At 44.4% G+C, this 18,621-nt stretch overlaps 1 protein-coding gene and 2 long non-coding RNA genes across 4 annotated transcripts in view; 2 read left to right on the forward strand and 1 right to left on the reverse strand.

The window, feature by feature from the left end:
* The first annotated feature begins 24 nt into the window (after nucleotides 1-24).
* Nucleotides 25-1,818, forward strand: LOC118422892. The gene is made up of 4 exons (XR_004831976.1): nucleotides 25-245; nucleotides 384-521; nucleotides 662-703; nucleotides 1,137-1,818. It is a non-coding gene; the product is annotated as an uncharacterized LOC118422892 (long non-coding RNA).
* Nucleotides 1,819-4,805: 2,987 nt separating this feature from the next.
* LOC118422861 (myosin-7-like) lies at nucleotides 4,806-17,781 on the forward strand. Its single transcript, XM_035830676.1, has 27 exons — nucleotides 4,806-4,947; nucleotides 5,287-5,592; nucleotides 6,288-6,431; nucleotides 6,840-6,996; nucleotides 7,453-7,480; nucleotides 7,791-7,989; nucleotides 8,223-8,286; nucleotides 8,491-8,592; nucleotides 9,004-9,246; nucleotides 9,472-9,740; nucleotides 9,998-10,168; nucleotides 10,305-10,620; nucleotides 10,898-10,971; nucleotides 11,238-11,428; nucleotides 11,591-11,860; nucleotides 12,019-12,274; nucleotides 12,491-12,637; nucleotides 12,823-13,008; nucleotides 13,151-13,237; nucleotides 13,474-13,619; nucleotides 13,744-15,017; nucleotides 15,131-15,371; nucleotides 15,505-16,027; nucleotides 16,241-16,411; nucleotides 16,529-16,729; nucleotides 16,908-17,033; nucleotides 17,180-17,781. Exons 2-27 carry the CDS (start codon nucleotides 5,392-5,394, stop codon nucleotides 17,186-17,188), a joined length of 5,796 nt encoding a protein of 1,931 aa, XP_035686569.1. The 5' UTR covers nucleotides 4,806-4,947; nucleotides 5,287-5,391; the 3' UTR covers nucleotides 17,189-17,781.
* LOC118422894 overlaps nucleotides 6,450-18,621 on the reverse strand; it is a 47,511-nt gene continuing 35,339 nt past the window's right edge. For both annotated transcript variants that reach the window (XR_004831978.1, XR_004831979.1), the window contains one exon: nucleotides 6,450-6,756. This is a non-coding gene — a long non-coding RNA (uncharacterized LOC118422894). The remainder of the gene's footprint in view (nucleotides 6,757-18,621) is intronic.

The following is an 18,621-nucleotide window of genomic DNA, read 5'->3' on the forward strand; positions in this document are numbered from 1 at the left end:
CAGCACTATAATAATCCAGAGTTGTTGTTTGTCTTCTAATGTAGGTGCGTGACCTCGAGGCCGAGTTGGACTCTGAGACGAGGCGCCACCAGGAGACACTGAAGGGCCTGCGCAAGAACGAGCGTCGTCTCAAGGAGCTGGGCTTCCAGGCCGACGAGGACCGCAAGAAGGAGGAGCGCATGCAGGAGATGGTCGAGAAGCTGCAACTGAAGATCAAGACTTACAAGAGACAAGTGGAGGAGGCTGTACGTATATTTTCAATTTCTCTTATCTATTGTTAATCATTGATGCTGGGGTTAAACGACATCAAGTATGTACCATAGTATAGGGTTTAGTCACTGTAACATTTGTCAATTCATGTACGTTTTTTCCGGCTATTGCAGGAGGAAACAGCCAACGTTAACCTGGCGAAGTGGCGCAAGACCCAGCACGATCTGGAGGATGCCCAGGAGAGAGCCGAGATGGCCGAGTCCGCCCTGGGCAAGATGCGCGCCCAGCACCGTTCTGCCGGGCCGAATTTGGTAAGATAAGATAGCGAGTGGAATTTATTCCTGTGTATTTGTGCATTGTATATTTTTTAAAATATATTTTGCACTACTAGCTCCCTCCCTATATATATATCGATTGGTTCTAATGCAATGTTTGTTTGTTTACATTACAGTAAACCCTTTGCAACGTTCCTTGCGAGGTGGCGTCATGAAGAGTAGGTTGATACCCTCTGATCCATAATCATAATAAGTGATAGTTGCATTTAATAGACACTGTCTCGCCACGATAGCCTCATACTTACCACATTGGGTTCAGCATTTAGACATGACCAACGTAGGTAGGTAGGTGAAATAGCGCTCAACTTAGCATCATCATTACCATCACCTGTGTAACGCTGAACTAGAGTTTTAGCACTCATATTGAAGTGCTCATACAAATAGCTTAGTCGTTAAAAAAATCTTCAAAGAATCTGTTGCCATCACGGGAGATGATGGTGCCCTCCTTATAGTCTAGAGTTTCAAATAGCGACCTATATTGACAAACTTTTTAATCCTTATTTTATATAAGTATTGCCTATGCTCGATACACAGTTACCTTTAATATCTCCTACATCATTCTAACAACTAAAATTATGATCTATTTCACAGGGCAGAGAGTAACAAGCTGACTGACCTCTTCAGACGTCGGATCGACAAAGTGATTTTTTCTTCTCCCCTTTAGTGACCCCAGTGATTATCATTCTTTGCGACTTGTTTACTTCCTCCAGCAGCATTTCCCCTCAGTGGCCACACGCACGCACACTGACACAGCGACTGACCGGGAGATGTTGCTGGATGGCGTTTCGAACGAGTACTAAAAATTTGTAACATTAGATTAAATGTCGTCACTGCCGTCGATTTTAAAAATGTGATATTATGTTACCGCCGTCAATTGGCTGTATATTGCATTGGGTTTATCCTTAAGCCACTATTCGATCAACTGCACGTCAAACTTACAACAATGCTCTGACTTAAGTCTTGACAGAGCTACTAACTAGTCCGTATTTAGATTATTCTTTACTAACTTAGTAAACAGACAATTATTTTCTGTTGTGAACGGCCCAGGACTAAGAAAGAAAAGCTGTCGGAATTAAGAATTACATGGAATTCTGGGCTGACGTAACGTAAAAGTCATATTCCTGTCGAGAGAAAATAAGACTTGTTGTAAGTGCATCTCTTCCGGGACCACTATTAGCACTTATGTAGTCTTATAAGGTATGTTTGTGTGACCTGCGACGTGAATGGGTGCTTCGTTGCATTTGATGCTGATTAAACTTCTATAAAAAGACCACATATGACTCATTTGTCATGTTGTGTTGGTACGACAATATTGGTATTGGACAATATATCTTATACAACGTAGTATTGGCAGAGTAGTTCGACCCGCTAAACAAGTGGGCAGTCTCGGCAATAAACAGGTCTCGTGTAAATGGCGAGAGGGAACACAAACCAAAATGGATCTACCTACCTACCTAATCCCTTGAAAATGGATCTGTCGTCGTAAAAAACAAGAGCAACTATAATGTCAAGCTCATTGTGGATCCAAATAATGTCAACGCTGCACGGAAGCGTGCCGTAAAGATATATGATAAGTCAGATATAACCATCCATTCTAGAGTTCAGATTGAGAAAGACAGATGAAGGTCGACCCTGTGCATTCTCAGACAACCGCAGTGGCTCCGATAAGCAGAGATAATGCCAACGACAGCAAGCCTGCCAGTAATAATTTCTATTTCTACACACATAAATCAGAATAACAGACGGTCGCCGGGCAATTGATACAGGACGAAATAGTTTTGATATAGAAAGTCGCTGTGAATTGAAGTAACCTGATAATCTTGACTTTGACATGATATGTCCGGTATGTATCAAACAATATTGAACCTCAGATAAGAAAAAAAAATCAGCTAATACTAATTAAGGTGGTCTGGAGTCTGGAGTGGTGGTCGATGAGTTTTGTGGGTGTTTTTGGTGTTCATAAAATACCATTTAATCAATATATGGACCATGATTTTTTTTCATGTAACGTTAGCATCTTCTTGCTTGTCTTACGACTGTGTAGCTTTGCAGACACTGTTGTGTGTCTTTTGTAGTCGCAATCAGGCCATTGTATGAGACACGAATATTAATGCAATGACGCCATGTATATCTAGCCAGGTTTGAGAAAAATCTAAAGGATATATCACTGAAGTTGCGTTACATTGGCGGCGTTGCCGTGGCCGAGTTATTTGGCAAAGCACTCAACGAATTTCCTTGATAAAAAAATTAATCTTTTATCGTTTCGTGTGTTTTCTTGTATATTAAAGGCGACGGCAATTAGCTTCGATAAGTTGGCTTTTAGGATCCTCCTTTGTTTTTGGTCGTGATTTAGTGGCAGTCACTTTGGTTGGGAGTTGGTTGTCAGAGAGTTGTCCACGGCCTTGGGTCAGGCATATGTCGGAACCTTGTTGGGAGTTAGCCTGATTAAATCTCGCTTATAGCAGCCCGCCCAACATCCGCCGGCCCACTAGAAGCTAACTCCGCGGGGAGGGGCCAGTTACAGCCCTGGACAGCGGAGTTTGTGTTACACAGACTAGTTGGGAGTAAATCAGGAGTGGTCGTGGCATTGTTAGGATTCAAATGTCGGACTGCTGACTTACTCCCTAACTTGCAGTGCAGTGTAAGTGCATGTTTCTAAAATTTCCAACCATTCGGCTAGGGCAGCCAAAGACCACCTGACTGAGGCCTACGTCACATTTCCAATCCCGGGGCCGGTCGGGCTGTTTGCGGAAACGAAAATGAAGGTTTATGCCAATACATATGCACAAGGCATGCTGTTAAATTGTTTTTGGTACATTTTGTGTCTTTGCTGTCTTTTATATAGTACTTTTTGTTCTCAAAAACTGCCCGGCCGGGCTCTTTTGTGGAGATGTAATGTTAGCCTTAGCCGAACGCCAGCCGAACACAGCCGACGTAGCTCCCTAACCATCCCGACCATTGTCGGGGAAAGGTCAGCAGGCCATGATCGTCTATGCAACAGCTGGGCTTTAGTCACTTTTAGTACGTTTTGCATGGTGATATTCCCATTATGAACAAAAGGATATCACAGGTTCAATTTAGAACGCAGCGACGCCGCCAACGCACCACAGTCAGTTTTGTAGGCTTATAGTTCATTGAGTTCCGTTAGCTAATTGTAGGCATGTATCATAACATTGTTTTGACGGAAACGAGGTCGTTAAATCTATTCGTAACGTAAACCCAGGTGCAATAAATAACATCACTCAGGATCAACACATCATTAGTAAGAGCAATCATCACAATAACACAACAATTGCTAGTAAAAAAAGGGACTTAGTACTCACTCTGTCTTCCGTCAGGTGAAAGAGGCAGCAGCATCATTTTCGTCCTTGACCTTGTACATTACGCTTGCTGGAGAGTGCCCACGATGTTGCAGTGTGGGAACGGACGCTTCATCTTCAACGTGATACAGCTACAGATGCAGCCCCTGAGGTTGTTGGAAATTTTGTAAATGCTGCTGAACTGGATAGTTTTCAAAATGATGAGTCTGTTGACCTACAGCCACGTCTCCCGGGGGAGCGTTACGGTCGTGCGTAACTCAGGGATACAGGAATTCGATGCATGTTTTCTTTTGCCGGAGGTCTCCATAAAAGTAGACACATTTTTGGAGTATAGGGTTTTGGTTAATATGCATGACGGCGAGAGTGGCAGGGAGTTTCGATACACCATGTACATGTTTCTCATTCCAAACTAGGGAGTGAATGACATTTCAAGAGAAGTTTGTATGTATGGTAAACTGTGAAGAAATGACTATAATTTTGATATACCTTGTAGGTACTTCTTTTCCTTGGAAGACTGTGTGGTTAATTATATTTGAGAGAATTGTATTAAGCTTTCTAGACTCTGCAACGTATTTTTATTTGTTTTCTGTTATAGAGATATAAACCGGAAGGCACAAGTTCAAATGCCAAGTTCACTCACAGCGGCACGTACCATACACCACCATCTACAAACCACACGCATCTACACTTCGAACCCTTACTCCACTCAGTACAGAAAACCAAGATGGTTATCAACATGAAGAAACAAGCATTGTGATGCGAGGTTATTGTCAATGCATGTTAGTTACCATCATCATGGCTCGGTAATCTGCTTGGAAATCATATTTTTCATTCTTCGTGACCTCATGTGGAGAGGTTTACTATCAATGTTAAATACTATATACAGCACCTGTTCCTCAAAATAACCAGTGGAACAGTAGATGTCCAATGTCATGTTACATCTATCGTCCAATCAGAGCTTAAACTATACAAATCGTGCAATGGTCTTGCAGAATGAAGTGCATTCTGATTACCATTGCTATTTAATCGGTTATAAAGGCAACCGTCCGTGCCGTGCTATTCCGACAGCTTTCGACCATAAGGTAGGTAAGACCTCTCAACCACACTGTTTCAATGGAGAATTTCCAAATGCTTCAAAGTCTTTTGTTTAAGCTTTGAATATACGTACTAATTGTAATTGAAATTGTAATTTGCAATATTTCATGTATATACAGATATTGCTTTCTGTAAGTGCATTTTTCCTCGGCCATTTCACTCAAGTGTGTTCATACCTGCATAGCATATTGTTGAAGTTCATCGAAAACTTGGTTAGCAATAATATGCCCATAGAAAACGGTTTCATTGCCATGTCAAAAGATAACATGTCTCGAATTCCTCCCTGGCGACTTCTGACCATGTTCTGTACATTTTGCTCCCTCAAGGGCCAGAGCTGTAGCTCGGACTCATCTTCTGTCTCTCCCGTTCAGCCGCAGTCAGCGTGCCATTCCTTCCTGCAGTATCGTTAGCCAAGAGGAACCAGAGCCAAGATGCCGCCCAAATCCGACAAGATTTCCGACGACCCTCGGGTCTACATCTACGGTGACACCAAGTTGATGATGGAGCTCCGCTCCGCACCGTACGACCCCAAGAAGAACGTCTGGGCTCCCGATGAGAAAGATGTCTTCATCGCTGTGGAGATCAAGGAGGAGAAAAAGGGAAAGGTCACGGTTCAGCTGCCTAAAGGACAGGTAAATATGACTGAAAATTAAAACATTTAGATTACTCTGTTAAATTAACCATGTGTTGCACGCACAATAAGTTAACAGATATCTAAAATGCAACTGACTATGACTTTATCATTGTACTAAATTGAGCGCGCCCCACCTGATATTGGGTGGGATTCAACAATGAGAAGTAGATATGTAACAGTATCTGGCACATACGATGCCTTTCAAGTATCATTTTCCTTTTTCCGCTCAGACGTAGGGCAAGGTTGGCATGAAAATAGTCGAAAGTGACCCCTAGGGTCAACCGGGGTATCCGATGACAGTTGCCCCTCACAGCCAAAGAGTAACTTCCAACAACATGACAAGGATAAAACGTAGTCATATTTTCTTTGTCTTGAAACGGAGTCATGCATCCAGAAACCTCTTTAGAGTGCGAATTGGCTACAAGACTGTTCCAAAATAACTAGTGCGCTGAAAATACAATTTTGGATTTGTTTCATTAAACAAAACACACAAGTCGCATAATACAACACAATCACTTAAAAAGAAGAACATATTAAGGCTAACAGAAGCTTAACAATAATAAACATTATATTACCAATAAAACTGTGGATCTTGCCGGCCGCGTACCTCTTTGCAACTCAACTCTAAATGATTGCTTTGATGCATTGGTAGAAGGATCTGTTGTAATCAGCCTTTGTCCTTAATGTCCACAGACCAGGGATGTTGTCAAGGAGAAGTTGGTGATGATGAATCCTCCCAAGTTCTACTGCTGCGAGGACATGGCCAACATGACCTACCTGAACGACGCCTCTGTGCTGGCGACCCTCAGGGACCGCTATGCCAATGGCATGATCTATGTAAGTGTATTTGCAGCAGATTTGTTCAGTGCTGGTTAGCAAATTTGTCCCTTTTTCGGTTGGGATGGGGTAGATATTGCTACCATAAAGACTAAACAAGTGGCAAGACTAGAAGGCGTGGACATCATCTAATTTGTAATAGTAGAATCTGATATTACAAAACTCCACGTAGAAAAAACTTACTTTGCCATTTGCGACATCAGAAACTCGAGAATCACCGCTGATGCCTGCCATCCGGAAGTAGCAAGTAGCATGTACAGCATGTTGGTCTTAGAAGCTCGAGTGTTGCAATCCATACTTGGCTCAAATGCTGCCTCTGGCATACCTGGATATAAAAATTGAACACAGAAATACATCAGATGGGACATCACAGCGCGGTCTCTTTTCTTCCCTATTCTAATTCTACAGACCTACTCCGGATTATTCTGCGTCGTGATCAACCCCTTCAGGCGCCTTCCTCTCTACACAGAGGAGGTTGTGAGCATGTACCGTGGCAAGAGGCGTCAGGAGATGCCGCCTCACTTGTTCTCTGTGGCTGACAACGCCTACCAGAACATGTTGATCGGTAAGTTTGTCAACAGCATAACACCAGAACAAATCCTAAATTCGTTGTCACTGACATAGCAGGATATAAAGACCACACATGGGCCTGATTATCATCGTCTACTGCGTCCAAACGGCAGATTATTCCAAATTGCAAAATGTACCAGCCACCTTGGCTGTGTATCTACATATACACAAAATGTACCAGCCGCCTTTGCTGTGTATGTACATATACACAAAATGTATCACGGCTATCTAGAACTGTTATAACATTGATAGACTTTTCCCTGAAGTACAGAAGTATGTAAGCGTGAACATATGGAATTGGCATCTTTTAATCGTCTTTTCCGGGTCATAAGTCACTGTATTATCCACGATACATTGTATGTACTTGTGTTACACTTTTTCAAAGGCGACGTTGAATTTAACCTTGACGACTATGTTCCCTTTTCCCCACATTACCTGCCCTAACTTGCAGACAAGGTGAACCAGTCTATGTTGATCACGTGAGTACTCATTTGCCCTTACGCTTTGAGTTGTTCCGAAATTTTCCCGCAAACGTTCCCTTACAGTTAAGATATCGATCTCAGAAAAAAACAGAAATGAAAAAAGTCGAATGTTTATCTGAATTTAATTGTGGAGAAATTGACGGGACATGGTCGATATCGACATCCAACAACCATTGACCCATTGCTACTGTCAAACGGTCATATTTGAGCCCCGTGTCCAGAACAACAGGGTCAGATAACTGAAAAAGACCGGGCTATTCAGTCCCTCGCACTTCAATTTAACCATAAGCTCTCTTTTTGATCACAGCGGCGAGTCTGGTGCCGGTAAGACTGAGAACACGAAGAAGGTTATCTCCTACTTCGCCCTGGTCGCTGCCATGGGTGGTCCTAAGAAGGCTGAAGATGAGAAGAAGATCACCCTTGAGGACCAGATCGTGCAGACTAACCCCGTTCTAGAGTCCTTTGGTAACGCCAAGACCGTCAGGAACAACAACTCCTCCCGTTTCGTAAGCGCTTTTTTACCTTTGCTTTGGGATAAAACTAATAAGTTGTTGTGTGCCTTGTTAATGGAGGGTTCCTGACAAGGCAATAAGATTCGCAAGCCGTGTTTCCTTCTTCAATTCTTCAATTCAACCATTTCTCCCGTCAACGACATTCAACCCATTTTAGCCCTAGGAAGCAAAGACTGACGTCTGCTATCAAGTAAAAATGGTCGTATCTTGTTCCTCTCTCCATACAGGGTAAATTCATCAGGATCCATTTCAACCAGAAGGGAAAGTTGGCTGGTGCAGACATTGAATCATGTAAGCAATAGTGCTCCTTTAAAAACTGCATCGTTACAAACTTCAAACAAACTACATCTCTTAAGGACATCATATATGTCTTACTTTTGTCGTGAATCATTTGTCAATTACACATTACGTAGTTGTTATCATCCAAATTCATCTTTAAAAACAATGCTGTCATAACCAGGTGGTCGTAATTGTATTGGATTTTGCACCCTTCAGATCTGCTGGAGAAGGTGCGTGTGATTGAGCAGCTGCCTGGTATGGAGCGTGGCTACCACATCTTCTACCAGCTGCTGTCAAGTGGCTTGAAAGACGTCACAAGTAAGTAGGCATATGGCAATATACGTCTCAAATATATTAAATAAATAGCCTAGAGGTTATCCAATGGCTTGGCTCTGAGCAGACGGCACATTTATTCGTCTTATAAACTTTTCCAATGAATATCACATACTGGCTGTTGTCAGCCAGCTTGGGTGTTGTCAAGAGTGTCAAACCACATTGACAAGACAACTGACCAGCTCCTTCGCCAAGACAAATAAAATTTACAAACATATAACAGAGAAAAAAGTACGTAGTTGAATAACATCCCTCATGAGCCTGGGCCAGTATACCGTAACAATAGTCAGATGGCTTGAATGTCAATTTCTCATATTTGTTGTCTTTCTAACACAGTCGCTTCTTTCAATGGATGGCGAGTATGCTTACATTTTTCTGAAACCTCGATTCTTGCAGAAATGTGCATGCTCAGCAACGACGCCCATGACTACAAATTCTTGGAGAAAGGAGAGAAGGTCATCAAGAATGTCGACGACAAGGAGGAGATGCTGTTGACGGACGAGGCCTTTGACGTGTTGGGCTTCACTGGAGATGAGAAGACGAGTATCTACAAGCTCACGGGAGGTCTGTGCCACTTCGGTAGCATGAAGTTCAAGGCCAAGCCCAGGGAGGAGCAGGCCGAATGTGACGGCACTGAGTGTGAGTCCAAAGGAATACTTATCATAGCATGGGCCCCTGGCCATAGCTTCACCTACAATCTGCTGCTGAACTCCTGTTATTCATACACTGTCGTAATGCGATTTTAGATTGGATTCCCATGAAGGTGTTCGTGCCTTCACATGGTAATGCTATATATCTCAGGCTACCATAAACAAGACACTGCATAACGAAACCACACCCATTCCTCTGATGACTTTCACACAGCTGCTGACAAAGCTGCGTATCTGTACGGCCTCAACAGCGGTGAGCTGCAGAAGGGTCTGCTCAAGCCCAGGGTAAAGGTCGGCAACGAGTGGGTGGCAAAGGGCCAGAACTGCAACCAGTGCACCTATGCCGTGGGTGCTTTGGGCAAGGGTGTCTATGACAGGCTCTTCAAGTTCCTGGTCAAACGTTGTAACGACACCTTGGACACGAAGGCTCATAGAGAGAACTTCATTGGTGTGCTAGATATTGCTGGTTTTGAGATTTTCGAGGTGTGTATCTTTATCAAATTTCACTGCATTATTGCTCTTTAATGCAAAGCAACAAGAATACTAGCGTTCTCTTAAGTGGATACCATTCTCAATATTTAAGAAGACATACATTTCCTGTATTTATTACATAAGAACCGACACAAGCTTTAAAGGATGTGTTTGTTTAGTAGAACGACCGCCTGATAAACAATTAATTTTGGTCCTGAGTCTTATACCATTTTAAGAGCCATCGTATATGATTGAAGTTCTCTCCATAGTTCAACAGCTTTGATCAGCTCTGCATCAACTACACCAACGAGAAGCTGCAGCAGTTCTTCAACCACCACATGTTCGTGGAAGAGCAGGATGAGTACAAAAGGGAGGGAATCGAATGGGAGACCATTGACTTCGGTATGGACTTGGCCAAGACTCTCGCCCTGATCGAGAAGGTAGGTTACAGAATAGAGAAGGCAAAATAAGACTTGTACATAGCGCAGTAGGATTTAGGATTGTTACTTTACAATGGGGACATATTAGCCTTCCATTTCTACATCACGTTTCCAAACGTCGTTTCTTTGCATCTAGCCCCTGGGTATCCTGGCCATTCTGGAGGAGCAGACCATGTTCCCCAAGTCCAATGACAAGACCTTCATCGACAAGCTGAAGGACCAGCACTTGGGCAAGCACACTAGCTTCCTGAAGCCAAAGAAGCCCAAGATCCCCAAGTACGAGGGTCACTTCGATCTAGCTCACTACGCTGGCAACGTTACATACAACATCTGCGGCTGGCTGGAGAAGAACAAGGATCCCATGAACGAGACTGTGGTCGCCTGTTTCAAGAGGTCTTCAAATGATCTTCTGAGGGAGCTCTGGGCAAACTTTCAAACTGCAGAGGATGTTGGTCAGCAATCTTCTTGTAACAAATGACTTGTAATCCATCGGAATATTTCATATATTGTTAAAACATATCTAATTGCATTCGGTGATCCTCGTGGGGTCCAACTTAAGAGTATCTTTGTTTAACACAATGCAATATTTATATGTATCACAAGCCTCCACTCTACTAATTATAGTCTATGTAGGCTATCAACGTGCGTAATTTTATCGTAGAACATAGAATTTTAACATAGAAACGACATCCAATGAATGAATAATTTACGATATGGTTCAACTCTTAGAACCCGCCAAGAAGCAAGCAGGTGGAAAGGGCAAAAAGGGTGGAGCTTTCCAGACGGCCTCTGCAACCCACAGGGTATGATACAAGGATAATCTACGGCTTAGTCGTTTCAACAACAGTTGTTTACTTCTACAGGACCAGCGGCCTTTAAAGCTTGCTATAAACATTTATAGAAGAAGAACTGCCGTTCAAAACGGGTTCCTAGCTAACGAACCATTTGAAACAGTAAAATTTGTTGGTGTAACATTGTTATCCATGTCTGAAACATTCTGTGAGCTTTTTTTATAAAGAAATAGTATTTCTAGGTAGTTAAGTTAGTTCCTTCATCCCTTTGACAACAGGAGCAGCTGGCTAGGCTGATGGCCACTCTGCACATCACCTACCCGCACTTCGTGCGCTGTATCATCCCTAACGAAATCAAGACTGCAGGCGTGTTGGACAACCCATTGGTGATGCACCAGCTGACTTGTAACGGTGTACTCGAGGGTATCCGTATTTGCCAGAAGGGCTTCCCCAACAAGATGATCTTCAAGTAAGGACATTTGTAGTGTCATTTTTTTTCCATGGAACGTCTGATATGGTTCGTATTGTGTCGTTATGGTTAAATCTTAAATCATAAGGAATAAATGCAATCTTAGCTGTTGGGCATGATATCAGTTGATTTAAAACATGTTCTGATGTGCCTTAACCCAAGGGAGTTCAGGCAGCGCTACAAGCCGCTTAACCCAGTCATGGCCAAGCAGGTCGAAGACGATAGAGAATGTTGCGTCAAGCTCTTGGAGCAGTCCGGCCTGGCGAAAGAATGCTTCGGTGTCGGCACTACGAAGATTTTCTTCAAGGCCGGCCAAGTCGCCAAGCTTGAGGACATCCGTGACTCCAAGCTGGCTGTCATCATCACTATCATACAGCAGCGGGTCAGGGGAAAACTACAGCGTCTCGCGTATCAAGTACTCCAGGACCAAAGGCAAGTGGTACAATTCCATCCAAACGCCAAGTGAAAAAATGGGGGGGGGGGGGGGTTCTATGTGATTATCTCAGTACAATAAGTACAAATTGTGCAAGTATCTGAACCAATGCATTTTTCTAAACAATTCTGTCGTCTTTTCTGTGAAAAACTTGTAGGGCTGCCCTGAAGATGTTACAGCGTAACGTCCGTAACTGGATGAGCCTGCGCAACTGGGACTGGTGGAAGCTGTTCTGCACCATCAAGCCTCTGCTGTCTCAGTCCCGGGCAGATGAGGAGCTCCGTGACAAGGAGGAGGAACTGGGCGTGCTTAAGGAGGAAGTGGAGAAGGAAGAGACCACCATGGCTGAGATTCAGCAGAAGCTGACTGTGGTCGAGCAGGAGAAGAATGAACTCGCTGCTCAACTGTCTTCCGTAAGTATTGGTACAGGTTATCGCCATATGCTTTTCGAATCTATCTACTATAGCCAGGATATTGTGTTTCACGTTTTGTTTGAAATGTACATTAATTAATTAGGGCTAGTCACATTGCAGTGATGCATGAATGCCACATTTAGGGTCAAGCATTAACCATTACTTTTGCCAATACTTTTGCCTTTTTGTTTACATTTGAATATTTCCATTTCAAAGGAACAAACCAACACCGGTGACATCGCCGACAGAGCAGAAAACCTGATAAAGAACAAGGCTGACCTGGAACAAAAGATTGTAGACTACAAAGAGCTTCTGCAGGAAGAGGAGTCTAAGAATACTTCGCTCAGCGCCGCCAAACGCAAGGTGCGCTTTATATGTATTACATTCTTACGCAGTTAAAATGTCATTCGACCTTCAAAAAACATTTTAGCAATACAAAAAAAAAGAAGATAACAACAAGAAACAGGTTATTTCTAAACGAGATGACATAGTCTAGTGGCCTTATGAGGTCTCCTTTGAAAACAAAAAACGTACATTTTGCTTTACAGGTCGAGGGTGAGGTGGATAACCTAAAGAAAGACCTGGAGGAGCTGGAGAAAACTCTACAGAAGGTGGAGAAGGAGACACGCGGTGTGGAGAACAGGGTTCGCACCACCTCTGAGGAGCTGGCAGCCCAGGAGGACCAGATCGCCAAGCTGTCCAAGGAGAAGGCTAAGCTGGAACAGCTCAATGCTGTACGTAAAGCTCGCTGCAGATCCTCCATATGTTTTCATTACAAGTCATGATAGGGAATGTGTTACGCCTTACGTCAATAACGAATAATCTATTTGTTGAACACGCAGACTTTTTTTCATTATCATCATATCTTTCCTACAGACCACCCTAGAGGATCTGCAGAAGGAGGAGGACAAGGTCAACAACCTTAGTAAGCTCAAGGCCAAGCTCGAGCAGCAATTGGATGACGTAAGTGTGAAACTTGTGAAGTTTTCTGATGATTGGCGGTACTAAAGAATTATCTATTTTCTATTTGAGACAATACCAAAACGTGCTTGCAAACCAAATCTTCATGGGGTGACAGATTCAGAAAATGACGTTACAACTGTACTCACGTCCATTAGTGACGAAGAAAAATGCATAAATGTAACTCGATGTAGAAGTAAGGTGCTTTAGTGATACATTTTACACCGTTTTGAATACAGCTCGAAGAGAACCTGGATCGCGAGAAGAAGGCGCGTGCCGAAGCCGAGAGGCTGAAGAGGAAGCTTGAGGGTGACCTGAAGGCCGCACAGGAGACTTTGGGAGGTCTGGAGAACGAGAAGGCCGACCTGGAGGAGCGCATCAAGAAGTAGGTTTAACTATGAATCGACTCGAAAAAGACATTTTTAAATATTCATATTTCGACCACCTTCAGACTTCTAACATAAATTAAGAAAGCATATTACAAAGAATCTTTCTATATCAACCGACAGGAAGGAGTTCGAAATCAAGGGGCTCGAGGCTAAGCTGGAGGACGAGCAGAGTCTGGTCACTTCTTTGCAGAAGAAGATCAAGGAACTGCAGGGCCGCATCGAGGAGCTTGAGCAGGAGCTCGAGGCCGAGAGGAACGCCCGTGCCAAGGTCGATAAGCAGAGGGCTGACCTGGCTCGTGAGCTCGAGGATCTGGGAGACCGTCTGGAAGAGGCCGGTGGTGCCACAGCCGCCCAGGCTGAGGTCAACAAGAAGCGCGAAGTCGAGCTGCAGAAACTCCGCCGCGAGCTGGAGGAGTCCAACATGCAGCATGAGGCCACCATTGCTGCCCTCAGGAAGAAGCTGACCGACGCTAGCTCTGAGCTTAGCGAGCAGGTAGAGAACCTACAGCGTGTCAAGGGTAAGTTGGAGAAGGAGAAGACCACCCTCAAGATGGAAGTCGATGACCTGGCCACCAACGTCGAGGCCATCACAAAGGGCAAGTTGAACGTGGAGAAGGCCAACCGCTCCCTAGAGGAGCAAATCGCCGAGGCCAACGTCAAGATCGAGGAGTCTGGGAGGCTGATCCAGGAACTTACTTCCCTGAAATCACGCCTGGAGACCGAGAATAATGAGATCAGCCGCCAACTCGAGGAGTCCGAGAGCCAGTGCAGCCAGTTGGCCCGTGCCAAGAGCATGCTTAACCAGCAGCTTGAGGAGCTGAAGCGCCAGCTTGAGGAGGAGACCAAGGCCAAGAACCACCTGGCTCACCAGCTGCGTGCTGCCCAGCATGACTGCGACACCCTGAAGGTTCAGCTGGAAGAGGAGCAGGAAGGCAAGGCCGAGATTCAGCGTGCCCTGTCCAAGGCCAACACAGAGGTCACTGCCTGGCGAGCCAAGTATGAGTCCGACGCCATCCAGCGCGCAGAGGAGCTGGAGGACGCTAAGAAGAAGCTGGCTGCTCGTCTGCAGGATGCTGAGGAACAAGTAGAGGCCGCCAATGCCAAGTGCAGCTCTCTGGAGAAGGCCAAGAACAGGCTCAGCGGTGAGGTCGAGGACCTCATGATCGATGTTGAGCGGGCTAACGCCGCGGCAGCCCAGCTGGAGAAGAGGCAGCGTCTTCTCGACAAGCAAATTGCCGAGTGGAAAACGAAATGCGAGGAAATTAGCGCTGAGCTGGAGACCTCTACCAAGGAGGCCCGTGCCTACGCCAACGAGCTGTACAAGCTGAAGGGGCAGTATGAGGAAACCATGGAGGCTCTTGAAAACCTGAAGAAGGAGAACAAGTCTTTGCATGGTACGGTTAACGCATTACATTTACCTATCCTATATGCTCTAACGTCAACATACAATATTCAAATCTCTGACGAAAGTCAACATTTCAAAATCAATTGTACTTTCTGATTACAGACGAAATCCACGATCTAACCGACCAGCTGGGTGAGGGTGGAAAGCTGCTCCACGAACTCGAGAAGGCCAAGAAGCGCCTGGAGGTGGACAAGGAGGAGCTGCAAACCGGCCTCGAAGAGGCAGAGGGTGCACTGGAAGTAGAGGAGGGCAAGGTTCTGCGTGTCCAGCTCGAGTTGTCTCAGCTCAAGGCTGACATCGACCGCAGGCTGGCCGAGAAGGACGAAGAGTTCGAAAATACTCGGTAGATGATTACATTGAAATTTCTTTTAAGATTCACTCTTCGTTGAAGACCATGTTTATTTACCGCATAATGATATTTTTTTACTACAATGCCACATATCACTATTGTATATCATGTATATTGATAATTGCAGCAAGAACCACCAGAGGGCCTTGGATGCCCTGCAGACTACCCTGGACGTGGAGGCCAAGGGAAGGAATGAGGCTGTCAGGGCCAAGAAGAAGCTGGAGGCCGATGTGAATGAGGTCGAAGCTGCTCTGGAAAACGCCACAAAGGCTAACAACGAGGCCAGGAAGACCATCAACAAACTTCAGAACCAGATCCAGGAAGTTCAAGCCCAAATTGACGACGAGCAGAGGGCACGTGAGGAGGCCCGTGAGCATCTCGCCATGTCTGAGCGCCGCTCCAACATGTTGACTGCTGAGCTGGAAGAGCTTCGCAATGCCCTGGACCAGGCCGAGAGGGCCCGCAAGATGACCGAGGCCGAGCTTGTGGAGTCTTCCGACCGCGTTGGCGAGCTGTCCGCTCAGAACACCTCCCTTGCCGGCCACAAGAGAAAGCTGGAGGGTGAGATCCAGACCCTGCAGGCTGAGCTGGACGAGGTTATGGCTGAACACAGGCAGACCGAAGAGAAGGCAAAGAAGGCCATTGCTGATGTAAGTATGCCTACATTCCTCAAAATGTCAATTGCTTTGTTGATATCGGCAGGATCAGGGCATCTGTTTATACAGTGTCATGTTTTACTGTGCAATCCGTTGTCAAAATTATGTTTGTCATCACAATCATAATCTCTATTTGTCGCGGAGATGTGGTTTTGGATCCGTTTCCACAGTGTCCATTAATTCTCATCTTTGCCTCTTTTTCAACAGGCCGCACGCATCTCAGAAGATCTGAAACAGGAGCAGGAACACACAGCTCACATCGAGAAGAGTAAGAAGAACCTGGAAGCCTCCATCAAGGACCTGCAGAGGAGACTGGACGAGGCTGAGGCCATAGCCCTAAAGGGTGGCAAGCGCGCACTGCAAAAGCTAGAAGCCAGGGTAAGAGCACCATGATATGTGAAATATTTCACTATGCAGCCATTCCCCATACAAAAATGTAAAGCTACTCTACTACTGATAGAGAGAACTTTCTCATCAGAATATTTTAAAACACAGGTGCGTGACCTGGAGTCAGAACTTGACACTGAGCAGAGGCGCCACCAGGAGACCCTGAAGAACCTGAGGAAGAATGAGCGCCGTCTCAAGGAGCTGAGCTTCCAGGCCGACGAGGACCGCAAGAAGGAGGAGCGCATGCAGGAGATGGTCGAGAAGCTGCAACTGAAGATCAAGACTTACAAGAGACAAGTAGAGGAAGCTGTACGTAAACTTCCATTGTCCTACTTGCAAAATGTACTTTTCTTGCCGAAAAGAGAAGTGCAGAAACTGCTCCATTCAATGTAACAAAAACAATCTTAATGCACTAAGGAATAAATACTCTAGGCTATGATTTAGTTCTGATTTGGTGCCATAATATTCATTATCTATCGATTTACAGGAGGAGCAGGCCAACGTCAACCTGGCGAAGTGGCGCAAGACCCAGCACGATCTGGAGGATGCCCAGGAGAGAGCCGAGATGGCCGAGTCCGCCCTGGGCAAGATGCGTGCCCAGCATCGCGCCGCAGTAAGTTGTTCACTTCAGTTCAATAAGTCGATAGAAAGTTAAAAGTAATGATTTGTGATTGAAATACCCGAAATACGAAAAGACTATGGCTGGCTTTACAATCAAGTGCTTTGTCCTTTTGTAACCATTTTCCATTATTTTTTCAGCACAAGTAGAAGCCCGGACTTCATCAGCTGTACATCATGGTAAAATAAGAAACAAACTGTACACGGCTTAAAAGGAAAACCCAGTACGACTGTTCCGTGCGATTCGTTCACTATCCCAGCGATGTGCCGCATCTGGGGGCCCCAACGCACGCACTCGTTTTACTGACACAGCACCTAGAAGGGAGTATCGCTGGGGGAGGTATTGAACTAATCGCTGTTATGTACCATTGTTAGCTTTATCTACTCGTTCTAGTATGTCGTCTGCGCCTGTGTAACATCTACACGCAAGCTGATCTATTTGTATTAGACAGTTGAATACACAGATCCGCCTGTTTAGGATTCGTCCATGTAGAATAAAGCTGTCAGATCGATCCTTTGAAAGAATAGGCGGACTTGGGACTGGTGATAGGAAGACCTTTCCACCCAACGCCAACCCACTCACTAATAGTGAAATCATTCGGGAAGATAACTGTGTATATGTATGTGTATCTCTTCCGGGACCACTAAGTAGTCTTAGAGATGCGTTTGAGAAATGTATGGTTTGTGACGTGTATGGATGCTTCGTTGCATTTGATAATGATTAAACTTCTTTGAACAAAAAATACATGTGTCAGATTCATCTTTGTTTCCCACAGTTACTTAGTAATACATATGTTGAATAGTAGACGAAGGACAAGTAGCGATGGTTTTGAGCACTATATAAATATTACGCTACCTTAAAAGGAGAAACAGAGATAGGTTACAGTTTCCGAATTCCGTTAATATCTCCGACTATAGCCAGCCATTGCCTCTGACGACTACGAAAAAAACTATTTTAGAACTCTTAGCCAATCATTTATACAAACACAAAGACAGCGTCCCACAAATATCTGCTAGAACACCACGTCGAAGAAGGCAAAGCAAGAAAAAAAGAAGTTGGATAAAAAATTAACAAAATTTCCCTTACTCGATAACAACCAAAAGTGCCTCTGCAGAAGTCACGGATGCTACCTACCAGAACCTACACAACGCATGCACCCGGCCGAAACAAGAATACATTTATGGAGAAGCTACGCCATCACAGGAGTATGCCGCACAATTAACAATTAACGGTGTAAAATAATATCACTTGAGATTCCACAATGACAACTCTGCATACCTTATCAAATAAAAATGAAAGCTTTCCTTTTATGAGACGGTCATTGTTCAAATATAATCATTTTAACCTAGAATATATCATTCTTATAATTCGTAATTGATTGAACATTGTCCGGTGATAGATTATGGATATTGTAAGCACTTGCACTAGCACTCAACAAAGCTTATAGTTCAGTTAACGTTGATCAAGTTCCACATTATTCAAGACTATAATCACATCAATAACTTTCTACAATCAAACAGGAAACGGGGTTTTATAATACCTACTAAACTAGCGCCTCAACGTTGCAATGTGACCTACTCGA

Source organism: Branchiostoma floridae, chromosome 9 (genome assembly GCF_000003815.2).
Source record: "Branchiostoma floridae strain S238N-H82 chromosome 9, Bfl_VNyyK, whole genome shotgun sequence".
NCBI classification, from domain to species: Eukaryota; Metazoa; Chordata; class Leptocardii; order Amphioxiformes; family Branchiostomatidae; genus Branchiostoma; species Branchiostoma floridae.